The 12,500-nt window shown below is 29.2% G+C and overlaps 2 protein-coding genes across 2 annotated transcripts in view; one reads left to right on the forward strand and one right to left on the reverse strand.

Moving 5' to 3' along the window:
* The window catches only part of Phum_PHUM596210 (phospholipase B, plb1, putative), a gene marked incomplete at both ends in the record, with an annotated part of 3,387 nt that extends 1,993 nt beyond the window's left edge, over positions 1-1,394 (forward strand). Inside the window, 4 exons of the mRNA XM_002432588.1 lie at positions 400-598; positions 716-872; positions 1,088-1,097; positions 1,259-1,394. Of these exons, the coding sequence (XP_002432633.1) occupies positions 400-598; positions 716-872; positions 1,088-1,097; positions 1,259-1,394 (502 nt within the window). The remainder of the gene's footprint in view (positions 1-399; positions 599-715; positions 873-1,087; positions 1,098-1,258) is intronic.
* A 5,394-nt stretch (positions 1,395-6,788) lies between these two features.
* Positions 6,789-12,500, reverse strand: part of Phum_PHUM596220 (cAMP-dependent protein kinase catalytic subunit, putative) — a gene marked incomplete at both ends in the record, with an annotated part of 18,208 nt that continues 12,496 nt past the window's right edge. Inside the window, 3 exons of the mRNA XM_002432589.1 lie at positions 6,789-7,043; positions 7,172-7,412; positions 12,111-12,324. Of these exons, the coding sequence (XP_002432634.1) occupies positions 6,789-7,043; positions 7,172-7,412; positions 12,111-12,324 (710 nt within the window). The remainder of the gene's footprint in view (positions 7,044-7,171; positions 7,413-12,110; positions 12,325-12,500) is intronic.

Consider the following 12,500-nt stretch of genomic DNA (forward strand, 5'->3'; position numbering starts at 1 on the left):
CCACCACCATCAGGATTAGCATCAACATCACAATCACTGTTACTGCCACCACCACAATCACAATCATCATCACCTTCACCACTACCCCCACCATCACCATCATCATCACCTTTACCACTACCCCCACCATCACCATCATCATAACCTTCACCACTACCTCCACCATCACCATCAGCATTACCTTCACCACCACTACAACAATCACAATCATCATCACCTCTACCACCATCACGATTATCATCACCATCAAAATCACCGTTACTGCCACCACCACAATCACAGTCATCATCATCTTCGCCTTTATCCCCACCATCATCATCAGCATCACCTCCACCACCATCACCATCAGCATCACCTCCGCCATTACCATCAGAGTCACTCATTACCACCGATCACCAGGACCACGAATTACCAAAAATTTTTATTGATTTTCATTTTAGGATTGGACCTTTTATACGATTTGAAATCTTTGCCACGATATTGTGACACAGTACATTTAGTAGAATGTCCATGTTTGTTCGGGATATCAAGAAAAAGAATTTCCTATAAGGAAAACATAGAAATGCAAAATAAATGGAGAAACGTACAAATACAAATTGTGAGTTTTTTACAATAAAAATGACGTCACACTCGTTTTTTTCCCCCCGTTAAATGTAATGTTTTTTTTTACCCCCTCGTTAATAATGTCATTTTTTTTGTTTTTTTTTGAATTAAGGCCAACGACGAGAGGTACAAAAAGAAAAATGATTTTTCCGTCGTCACGCAAACATTTGCATTAAAATTAGATTTTCCAAAAATAAGACAAGATGTTGCCGACGCATCGTACCTTTCTCCAGACTGTTTTCATTTGAGTCAAAAAGGAAACGCTAGAAGTATTTACAATTTTTTTTTTCTCTCATTATTAAAATGTAAAAGTCGTTATTTAAATTCAAGGTTTCATACCTGAAAGTGTGCGCCGGTAGTAACGTTACTTACTCCCGGTGTTTTACTCCTGGAAAAAAATTCTTTTTTTTTTATCCTTATCACTCGCCAACAAATAATTTAATCATAATTCATTCGGCTTAATTTTTTTTTTTTTGTAAAACAGGTATATCAAGGTACGATAAAAATATTATCCTAATCGCGTTCCGTCTTCCTTCTACCTCTTATCCACAAAAACGATCTTTGAACTTGAATTTTTTTTAATAAGCCTCATCAGTAATTCGCGAATCATTGCCAACAATTGAAAATTAAAAAATTTTTTTTTTTTTGTTGGTAGTTGCCAACGCCATTTGGACAACATGTTGGAACCTGTCGGAAACAAATCGATTAATTGGAGAGATACATTCACGAGATTTTTATGTCCGACAGAAAAACATCCCTACATATTCACATATAAAAACAGTTTAACGTGACGTCATCATTTCGTCATCGCGACAAAAACGCTCCCCCCTCTCCGCCATATTAACCGGAAACGTGGTAGTGCTATAAATATAGCGAAGGTAATGTAATATAGTTTAACGTACGGTTTATTTAGAAAATTAAAAAACGATGGCCGCCATCTTTGTTTTTTTTTGAAAAACCGTTATTTTTTATTCTATGATACTCCTACTGCTACGCGCTCGACAAATTAATAATTATAATTTATTATTTTTATCATTATTGTAAATAATGTGTTAGGATTAATAAATAAATAAATAATTTTGTAAACAGTTCTTTTATTTATTTTTTATTTTTATACATAAATTATTTAATAAATTTATTTACAATTACATAAAAAGCTAATCGACTACGAATAACTAACGAGACAATATGACAAAAATTTTAAATAACATTAACGTGTCAATAGAGAATATTTGAAATTTTATTATTATAATTAAATTTATATAAATTTATGTATAATATAATATAATGTGATTTAAATTTTTACAAAAGGCAAGAAAAATAATTATTACAAAAAATAAATAAATTTAAATTTAATTTTTGTTTCGATATATCGATTTATCGATCGATCTATCGTTTTTTCTTTTCGATTCGCGAATTAAAATTTTAATGATTTTTATATATTAAACAAAAAAAAAATATTTTTTAATGAGAGTGAAAAAAAATGAAGGAGAGAGAGGGAGAGAGAGGGAGAGAGAGAGAGAGTTTCATTTCCAAGTTATTGTAATTAATTAAACCGATAATATTTTTTATCGTGTCATTAGTGGGGAGGGGAAAAAACTTCTTTTAACGGTTTTTTTTTTAAACATTCAATGAGGATAAAATTATTGTAAATTTATTCGCGTGAAAAAAAAAAACAGGATAATAATAATATATATTTCGATCGTAATTTTTATTATTAAGAAAAAATATTTAAACTTATTTAAAATTCTAAACGTGTTCTTCTTTCGTCCTCGGGTTTTATCATCATCTCCTCATTCTTTTTAGTATTTCCTGAAAATCTATTTTATTAAATAATTTAATAAGAATAAACATATTTAAAATATTTTAAAAACGTTCTTCGAAAACGTTCGTGTTGAAAATGAATGAAATTTTATTTATTTATTTTTTTTTTGGAAGATTTTCATGGAAGAATGACTAATATTCATTATTTGTTATGTATGATACATAAATGCGATTAATTTTATTTTATTAAATTAATGTTGATGTAGGAGTAAAAAAAAAACATTTTGTTTTCCATTTATGATTATAAAAAAAATTATTAGTAATAATAAATGTATGTCGAAATTATTAATAATAATTCATATAAAATAATTATTTCTCTTTAAATGTATATAATAATAATAATAATAATAATAATAAATTATTTCATATTTTGCAGAAAAAACGAAAAAAAACGATCGAAAATATCATCAAATACGTTTAAAATTTGTTTTCAAGTCCGCCATTTTTATTCGTCAAGCAGAATACAAAACAAATTGAAACGTTTTCAATGCGTCAGCCAATCAGAGAACGCGATTCCGACAACATGTTGTTTAACGTCGTGACGTCATTAGTTTCAACGAGTCAGCTTGACAAACGGTTACTTTTTCGAATGGATTCGTTACAGGTAAGAATTTTTTTTTATTTTTACTTTTTAAACGTGATATTTTTGCCTAAACGATTAAATTTTACTAATAATTTATGAAAAACAATTAGAATAATATTTATATATATAAATATAAATATAAATCACAGTTATTTTTAAAAAAACATTTTAAGATAATAAACCATATATATATTAAAATAATATCAACTTAATGAAATAATAAAAAGAATTTTATTATTATTATTATCATTATTAATAATCGGTTTTCAATTTATTAATTTTACACCATAAATTAAACAATAACAATATATAATAATATAAGTAAGTAAATAAGTATCAATATGAAATGTATAACAAAATAAAATAATAATAATAATAGAAATAAATTGAAAAAAAAAAGTTGCAACTGTAATATAGACTTCGTTTAAACGCCATCTTGTTGATTCACATTAATAATAATAATAATAATTTTTATTAACTTATTAAGTTATCAAATATGAAAAAAAAAAAAACAAAAAATTCGTTGTGAATTATAATAATTTTATTCAAATTTTGAAATTAATTTATTATGTTTGCATATATATTTAACAAAAAGAAGAAGAAAATAATAATAATAATAAACAATCAGGCTTTTCCTTTAAATAATTATCATTATCATTTTCATTAAAAATAATAAAATGGAAAAATAAAGAGAACTTAAAAATTATAGTAATAGTAATGACAATGATTGAAATTTTCTTTCTATTATTATTATTATTATTATTATTATTATTAATACAAAACATTACATTCTTTGAAACAAACATAAACAAACACATAAGACAACAACATAAAAACAAAATCCCAATTGACAACCAATAATAATAATAATAATTAAAATAATATTAAAAAAAAAAAAAATTATAAATGACAACCATTTTAAAATAAAAAGGAATGTGTTAACATAAATGAAATTAAAACAATAACATAACCAATAACCATTAAATAAATAAATAAATAAACAATAATAATAATAATAATAATTAATAATCAAATTAATAACAACAATTTTAACATCATAATAATAATGATATTTATAACTCTTTCTTTTTTCTCCCCCTTGTTTCAATTAAAATAATTATTTATACATATATGCACGTTTATTTATATACATAAATAAATAAATAAATATTTTATGTACCTGTTGTACTCTTTAATAATAATAATAATAATAATAATATGTTTAACATCATTTTAAGGCGTTTTGTTGTTTCTACTGCCGTACATTGTCATCGTCAACATTTATTTATTTATTTATTTTTAAACTAAATAAAAATAATTATTAATCGACATAGAATGTCATTTAATAGATATGTATCGATTGATGTTATTAGCAAATCCCTTAATTTTTTTACATAAAATCATAATAATAATAATAATAATGATGATGATGATGAATTTATTTTTTTTTTTAAAATAAATTTTTATATATTACATTGAAATTATTATTAATTTTATTACTTTATGATTATTTTTTTTATTAATAATAATAACAATAATAATAATAGTAATTATGACACGTGACTTATAGAAAACGTAATTAATTTTTTACAGTGATAATAATAATATTAATAATGATGGTGATTGTGGAGACGATGATTGTATAGAACATTTTTTATTATTATTATTTTTTTATAATTTATTAATTTCAATAAAAACGAATATTATATAACGAATAATAATTTTTTTTATATAATGATAATGATGATAATGATAATGATATTAAAATTTATTTATAACGCATAGAAAAAATAAATTATGCCAACAGTCTTTACACCAAAAAATAAAAAATAAAAATAAATAAATAAAAATTTATGTATATATATATATATATACGCATATATAAAATAAAACGAATGATAATAATTAAGTACAAACTTTTTATTTATTTATTTATTTATGTACATAACATTAATATATATATATATATTTATTTATCTTATTATCAATTACAACGAATAAAAAATATTTTTAAAAACATAAACATAAATAACGCATTCAATGATTGATTGATTGTTATTAATTTTCACATTTTAAAACTTCATAATTTATTAATATATATATATATATATATATATATATATTTATATGATAATAATAATGATAATGATAATAATATTATTATTTAATTTTCTTTTGCATGCAAAACGTTTATTTAAAATTTATTTCATTTATTCATTTATTTATATTATCGTTTTATTATTATTATTATTATTATTTACATTTAATGAAACGAAACGTTATCGATAATATATATAGTATATATGCGTAGAAATAGTATATCCACAATAATAATAATAATAATTAAAAGGCATAAAAAGAGAAAATAGTTTTTTTAGAAATTTATTTATTTATATATATATATATATATATATATAAATATTCAAATATGAACAAAGAATGAATGTATAATCTTTATTAATAATAATAATAGTAATGCATATTGAATTTTATTTTTATGTATATATGTATATATATTTTAATTATTTAAATGTGTGTGTGTGTGTAATAATAATGATGATGATGATGATAAGTTTTTTTTTCTTATTTAATTATATTAAACATGTTAATTATTTATTACGTTCGTGTAATTAAAACGAGAAGAGAAAGATAGATAGATAGATGAATAGAGAGAGAGAGAGAGAGAGAGAAGAATAAAATTTTTTCCATTAGGTACGCATAAAAATTTCGATAATAATAATAATAATAATAATTTTTTAATTAAAAAAAAAATTTTTCTCGAACATTTTTTAAAAATAATTCAATGATAAAAAACGAATAAATGTTATTTTCGTTTGTCTTATCGCATTTTCCGGGGGGAAGAAGGGGGGAGGAGGAGGAGGGGGGACTCTGATTTGAATCCGTCCTCACGCTTCTTATCAGTGTCATCAATGTCATGGTTGTTAATAAATCATAATAATAATAATAATAATAATAATGAATCCATCATTTCAATTAAAATTTTCACGACTTTCACGATTGCCAACTTATTAAATTAAAAAAAAAAATCAATAATTAAATTTTTTAAAACCATAATTAATAAAAATATGTTATAATGTTAATATTATCATTATTATTTCGTAATATTATCAAAATAAATAAATAAATAAATTAATTAATTAATTAAAATTTTGTATTCCTAATGGACTTTAACGATTGTAAATTTTTTTTTTTTTTTTTAAACAAATTTTATTCATTTATTTCGTTGTTTACTTAATAAATTTTCCCTCTAAACATTAATATAAACCGAAAGAGAAAGAGAAAGATAGAGATAAAGAAAGAGATAGAAAGAGATAGAGAGATTGAAATTCATCAAAGTTATTATTGATTAATAAATGAATAAATAAAAGATTTCAATTATTACTTATTTATTTATTTATTTTTTCAGGAGGAGGAAAATTGAAAAAATAAATCGTGGTGTGCGATTGGAAGACGAAAATCGGGTTTTTCACTCACGCGTGACAGAAGAAAATTCTTTCGGAAAAGGAACGAACAGGTATGGAAAATAAAAATTAAAAAATTATTTTTTACGCCCGCGTATTTATAATTGTGCAAAAAAATTGGGAAAAATGAAGTATGACGTCATCCTCGTCTTCGTTCCTTTTCTTTCCTTTGTAAAAATGGAAGAAAATTTTTTTTTTTTTTTTTTAAATTTAAATTACACATCGAATGAATTTACAATACATATAGACTGTGTTTGTTTGTTTGTTTGTATGTTTGTTGGTTATAATTGTGATGATTAATTTCCATCCGAGTTTGTCGTCGTCGTCGTGTTTCTCGTCGTAGGTTGCGGACTCCTCCCACCTCCGGAACTTGAATTCAGTGCCATTCTTTGCATTTGCCTTATCACGGTAGCCGCGTGATAAGCTTGTTTCCATCTCGATTTTGCAAAATTTTTTTTCAATTGTTCCGAAACGGTTCCGTGTATGTTACGGTTGCTTGCTGCGTTTCCTGATATCCACGGATGTGCCAACGCTTGCTTGCACGTGTACCTCTGGAATTACAAATGAAAAAAAAATAAAAAACAAATCCCCCTCGCCGATAAAATCCCTCCGGATTAGTATATTCTTTCGAAACGATGGGATTCACGTTGTTCGTTTGTTTGTTTGTTTGTTTGTTTACCTTTTCGACGTCGACGCACATTAAATTTCTAATAAAATCCTTTGCCGAATCACTTATTTCATCCCAATACGGTGAATCGAATTCGAATTCTCCTTTGAGTATCTGAGCGAAAAGATTGGCATCGTTTTCATCGTAAAATGGTGGGTACCCGCATAGTAATATGTAAGATATGACACCTAATGACCAAACGTCGACGGCTTTACCGTAGGGTTTCTGTGCTAGGACTTCCGGAGCGACGTACCTGCCGAAAAAAAAAAAAAAAAAGAAAAATTTTTTAATCGATCATATCTCGACTACCGCACACGGTAGTAGGACAATTCGATTGTTTGTTTGTTTGTTTTTCAAAAATTGAACGCATCTCCTCATCCTCATCCTCCTCCTTCTTTTTCCAGCCGGATGTGCCCCACGTAGGAGGGGAGGGGGGAATCCCATTAAATTTATTTAAATCCCCGGAACCGAAGAGTGACGTAAATCGAAGAGCAAAATAAACTGAAATATAATATTTTTTTTTTTTTTCTTTTCCCAATTACAGATTTAAATTCGATTCCTCTTTTGGAAAAATCTCAAAAAATCAATTTGTTATTGCAACGAACGAACGAACGAGCGAACGAGCGAACGTTTTCTTCTCTCTCTCTCTTGTGAAAAATCTTTTAAGGATGCTGCGTATGGGGAACATCATAACATCACGCACCCGAAAACAAAAAATCAGGCGAAATCGGTGAGTCTTTTTTTAATTTTATTTTTTTTTCATTTTTCCCACGTTTTTCCCACGTGAGAAAGTGAGAGAGAATGAATTTTTAAGGTATCGAGGTACACAGGCATTTTCGGGCAGGTATACAACTGCATTCCTTTGAAATTATTTTCCAATTTTTCGATCGTGAGGTCAACGAGAAAGAAAAATTTAAAATCCTACCAAAAAATTTTCTTTTTGTGTTCGAAATAGATATTTTTTCACGCGATACGATAACTGGGTCACAGGTACGATACGGCACGCACGCACGCGCACACGCTCACGCACATTCGCGCACACACTCAATAATTAACTTTTATTACCTTAAGGAACGACACTCGAATTCGTTTTTTGAAAATGCAGGTTTATTATTATTATTATTATTATTATTATTATTCGATATATCGATTTTCTCTACTTGTTGTATCATTTTTTCAAGTGGTGATTCTTAAAAGGGTGACAACTTAGGAAAACTTGAGAGGTACGAAAGACAACCGCAAGCAGAAAACTTGACAAAAAAAAAAAAAAAAACAGCAACGAATGCGAAACGTGACGCGACGGGTATTTCTCGTTTTTCGATTTTTTTTTTTTGTTGGACTTTTTAAGTGAGTGCCCGACCCGTGAGGACAACATACACGCACGCACGCACACGCACACACGCACGCGGGTTACGCACCAAATTCGAAAAAAACCATCGAACCTTTTCAACAACCGCACATCCATCTCGATCGACATTTACGTCTTATCACATTTACAAACAAACAACGATCGTTTTTTTTTTTTTTTTTTTTTTTCTAATTCCACGCCCGCAGTAAACCGAATTATTATTATTATTATTACACCTCCTCTTTTCTCTCCCTCTCTCTCCCCTTTTCCATCTCGCTCTCTCACTCTTAAAATGTAAATAAAAAATTTTCATTTGTTTTAATTAAAAAAAAAAAAAAAAAAAAAAAATGGCGCTGCCGCATTGACTGAAATCTAGAAATTAAAAAAAATTAAAAAAAAAAAAAGTAATTGAAATTCATCGCAGATTTTAAACTCGTTCCCCCCCTCCGGCTCCCCACTTCCCCCTAACCTCCCCCCATTTCGATTTGAATCAAGTCTGATTGATACAGAATAGAATTACCAATACCTAACCTCCGAAAGGTTTGAGGCCTTATTTAAACAAACTCGTTTTTTCCCCCCATAACATTTCGTCTCATCGTGTGCGGTGAGGATTTAATTAATTATCATCGTTTTTTGTAATTACTAGTGATTTTCTCTCTCTCTCTCTCTCTCTTTTTGTTGTTGTTGTTGCTCTGGTTGTTGTTGTTGTTGTTGTTCGTGTGATTCACGACGATGTAATTTTTTTTTTAAACGAGTACTTTTCGCATTTTGATAAACCGCACGTTTTGTTTTGACTTTTTATTTAATTTCGTGCACGAATAATTTTCACATTATTATTATTATTATTATTAACATCGTGTTTCTTTGTGTCTGTCGAATGAGAAAGAAAGAAAGAGAAAGAGAAAGAGAGAGAGAGAGAGAGAAAAGTGCGTTGAAATCGTTTGACACGCAGCAGCAATCCCGCGACGTGTGTTTCCCGTTTGTTTAATTATCAAAATTAGAAATAATTACTATTATTATTATTATTATTTTTACTTAGTGTTAATTAACTCTCTCTCTCTCTCTCTCTCTCTCTCTCTCGTTATTATCATTCAAACTCGATTGGAATAATAATAATAATAGTAATATTAGACATGGAAGAAATAAGTAAATAAAGTGACGCGACAACAACCCACGTGTGCATGCGACAATCGAAAATTCACTTTTCGAAATTCAAACGTGTACAAAATAAAATGAGAAACTTAAAGCAGACGACAACGACGACGAAAAGGGAAAAAAAAGGAAGAAAAGAAAAGGGAAGGGAGGGAGGGGGGAAGGAAAATGGTGGGAAATGGAAAACTCGAGAAGTGTTTAAACGATACGAACGAACACGATCACAGTTCAGAAAAAAATTCGTTCTTCAAATTTTAAAACGTTCGATTTTCTCTCGTTTTTGCGGAAACGATTACAACGAACACACAAACAAACAAACAAACAAACAAACAAACAAAAAGAAAAAACCAAAACCATCGACGACGAGGAGAAAAAAAAAAAATGGAAAAACGTGCGTTTTGAGAATTTCCGCAATCCTACGCGTTGCGATACAACAACCGCATTTCCGGATAAACGGAAAAACGATTCGAATTTTCAAATCAAAATAAATAATGAGCGAAGGCGGGTTGACGGAAGGCGGGTGGGGGTTGATCTCTTTCGCGAAAATAAGAAATAAGAAACGTCTTCTCTTAAATACAAATAAATATGGCGTCGCGTATAACTAAACGGTTCCATCGTGAAATTGAATGTAGAAGCTTTAATTTCCCTTTTTTTTTTATTTTTTTAACTGTCAATTTTTATCTTAATCCAGATTTACTTGAAAAATAATTTTTCCTTCTTTTCTCTCATTCTCTCTCTTTCTCCTCATCTTCTCTTACAAGACTTCTCTCTCTTTGTCTCTCCTCTTCATTCTCCTCCTCCTCCTTCTCATCATCATCAACATCACCTCATCTCATCTCTTTTCTTCTTTCTCGCTTTACATTTTCAATTTTCCATATCGCGTTCTCTCGACTCTTCTTCCCCCCATAACTCCTCCTCTTCTCCTTCTCCCTCCCCTCCCCTTTTTGCCTTTTCTCATCTCTTTCATTTTGTCCATTAATCATTTTTGCTTACGTTCCACCGAAAAATTTATACCCTTTTTTTTCTCTTCCTTTCTTTTCGTCTATAAATCCTACAACTACTATTTACTTCATCTCTTCATTTATTTATTGCATATGATTAATTTATGATGACGTCATCGAACGAATAAAAAAAAAAAAATTTCAATATGGCGAAAAAATTCAAAGTCTTAATTATGCTTGAATGAGAGTGAGAGTGAGAGAGTGAGAGAGAGAGAGAGAGAGAGAGAGAGAGAGAGAGAGAGAGAGAGAGATTGTCGTTTCGACTTGATCATGGAAAATCTGTCTGCTTTCTGACACTTTTTCTAGTCGCCCCCTGGCATTAGGTCACTCCGATTTCCATCGCCACCGGTGACACCGACTCAACTAAATTGCTTCATTAAGAAAAAAAAAATCTATTTCAAATCGCTGACACCGATTATCGCGTTTCCATTCTATCCACACGCGCATTTTCACGACTTTTCACTCGTATACAATTATCATTTACATTTCCCCCCCTTTCGCTTTCCCCTCCCTTCCCCCCATCACCACCACCAGGCTCCCTAAAGGAAAAATTGCGTGCGTGCACACTTTCCTCAACAACGCCCACTCGAGACAACACTTGAAACGTAACGTTCCTGCTCCCCCCCTTTTTTTTTCTTTTTCAACGTCCGAACATTTCTCCCCTCCTCCCCCGTAAAAAAAAAAAAATTTATTTCTCCCCTCGGGGAGACAGACAAACAAAAAAAAAAAAAATCGTATTTCTCTCGCTTTCGAATCATTTTCCGGAATTCGACAAAAAAAAAAACAAATAAATATTTTTCGGTAGTCGAACGAACGATAAACTCGAAATCGTATCATCATCATCATCATCATCATTCATCGATATATCGATCGATACATATCGAAATTTTTTTTTTTTTTCCCCCCAAATCCATTTTATAATATTTATTTGTCGCCGCCGAATTGTTTTTGACATTTAAGAGAAATAATAATAATAATTAATCAAAGTTTTTTTTTTTATTTCCGGAATAAATTAATTACGATTTTTTTTATAACGGAAAATTGATTTTTCAAATCGGAAAATCTTTTTTCCACGATCGGAAAAAAAAAAAAAAATCGATATACGATTCGATTTTTAAACGACTACGACGATGACGTCACTCGTTCGATCGCGACCGTAAAATAATTCGAAGATTTTTGACTGTTGCGTCACGCCGCGTGTGACGTACGTCAAAACCCGAAAAAACCGGAAATACGGTTGGTTGTAAGAACAAACAAAAAAAAAATTTTCATTTCATTTTCCTTCTCTCTCTCTCTCTCTCTCTCTCTCTCTCTCTCTCAAAAATCTTATCATCGTCGGATGACCGCAAATTCAACCGCGTCAGTTCTAAAACGTTGTGTTTGTTGTCGTTGTCGTTGTCGTCATGATTGTTCGACAAAATAAAAAATTAAAAAAAATTTTAAGACTCACCCAGGAGTTCCGCAAGCTGTCGCCATGATTCCAGAATCTTCCATTTTAGATAATCCGAAATCGCTTATCATTATTTTTGAATCCGGATGCTGCGAATAATATAATAAATTTTCCGGTTTCAAATCTCTGTGTATGACACCCTGTTCGTGCATGTAGTCCACGGCTTCCATGACTTGTCTTATCAAATCCGATGCGTCCTTTTCCGTGTACGAACCTGGATAAATAAATTTAAATCGATTGAGAAAAAAACCTTTTTGATGAATTAACGCACGCACGCACTCCCACGCACACACACACGTAACTCAAATAATAATCTCGTAGATTTTCCGAAACGCCATTTTTAATCTTTTTTTTCCCTTTTTTTATTACCTTCTTTACCTTTCATTAAAC

The sequence above is a fragment of the Pediculus humanus genome, genomic scaffold (genome assembly GCF_000006295.1).
Source record: "Pediculus humanus corporis 1103172108315 genomic scaffold, whole genome shotgun sequence".
Classification (NCBI taxonomy): Eukaryota; Metazoa; Arthropoda; class Insecta; order Psocodea; family Pediculidae; genus Pediculus; species Pediculus humanus.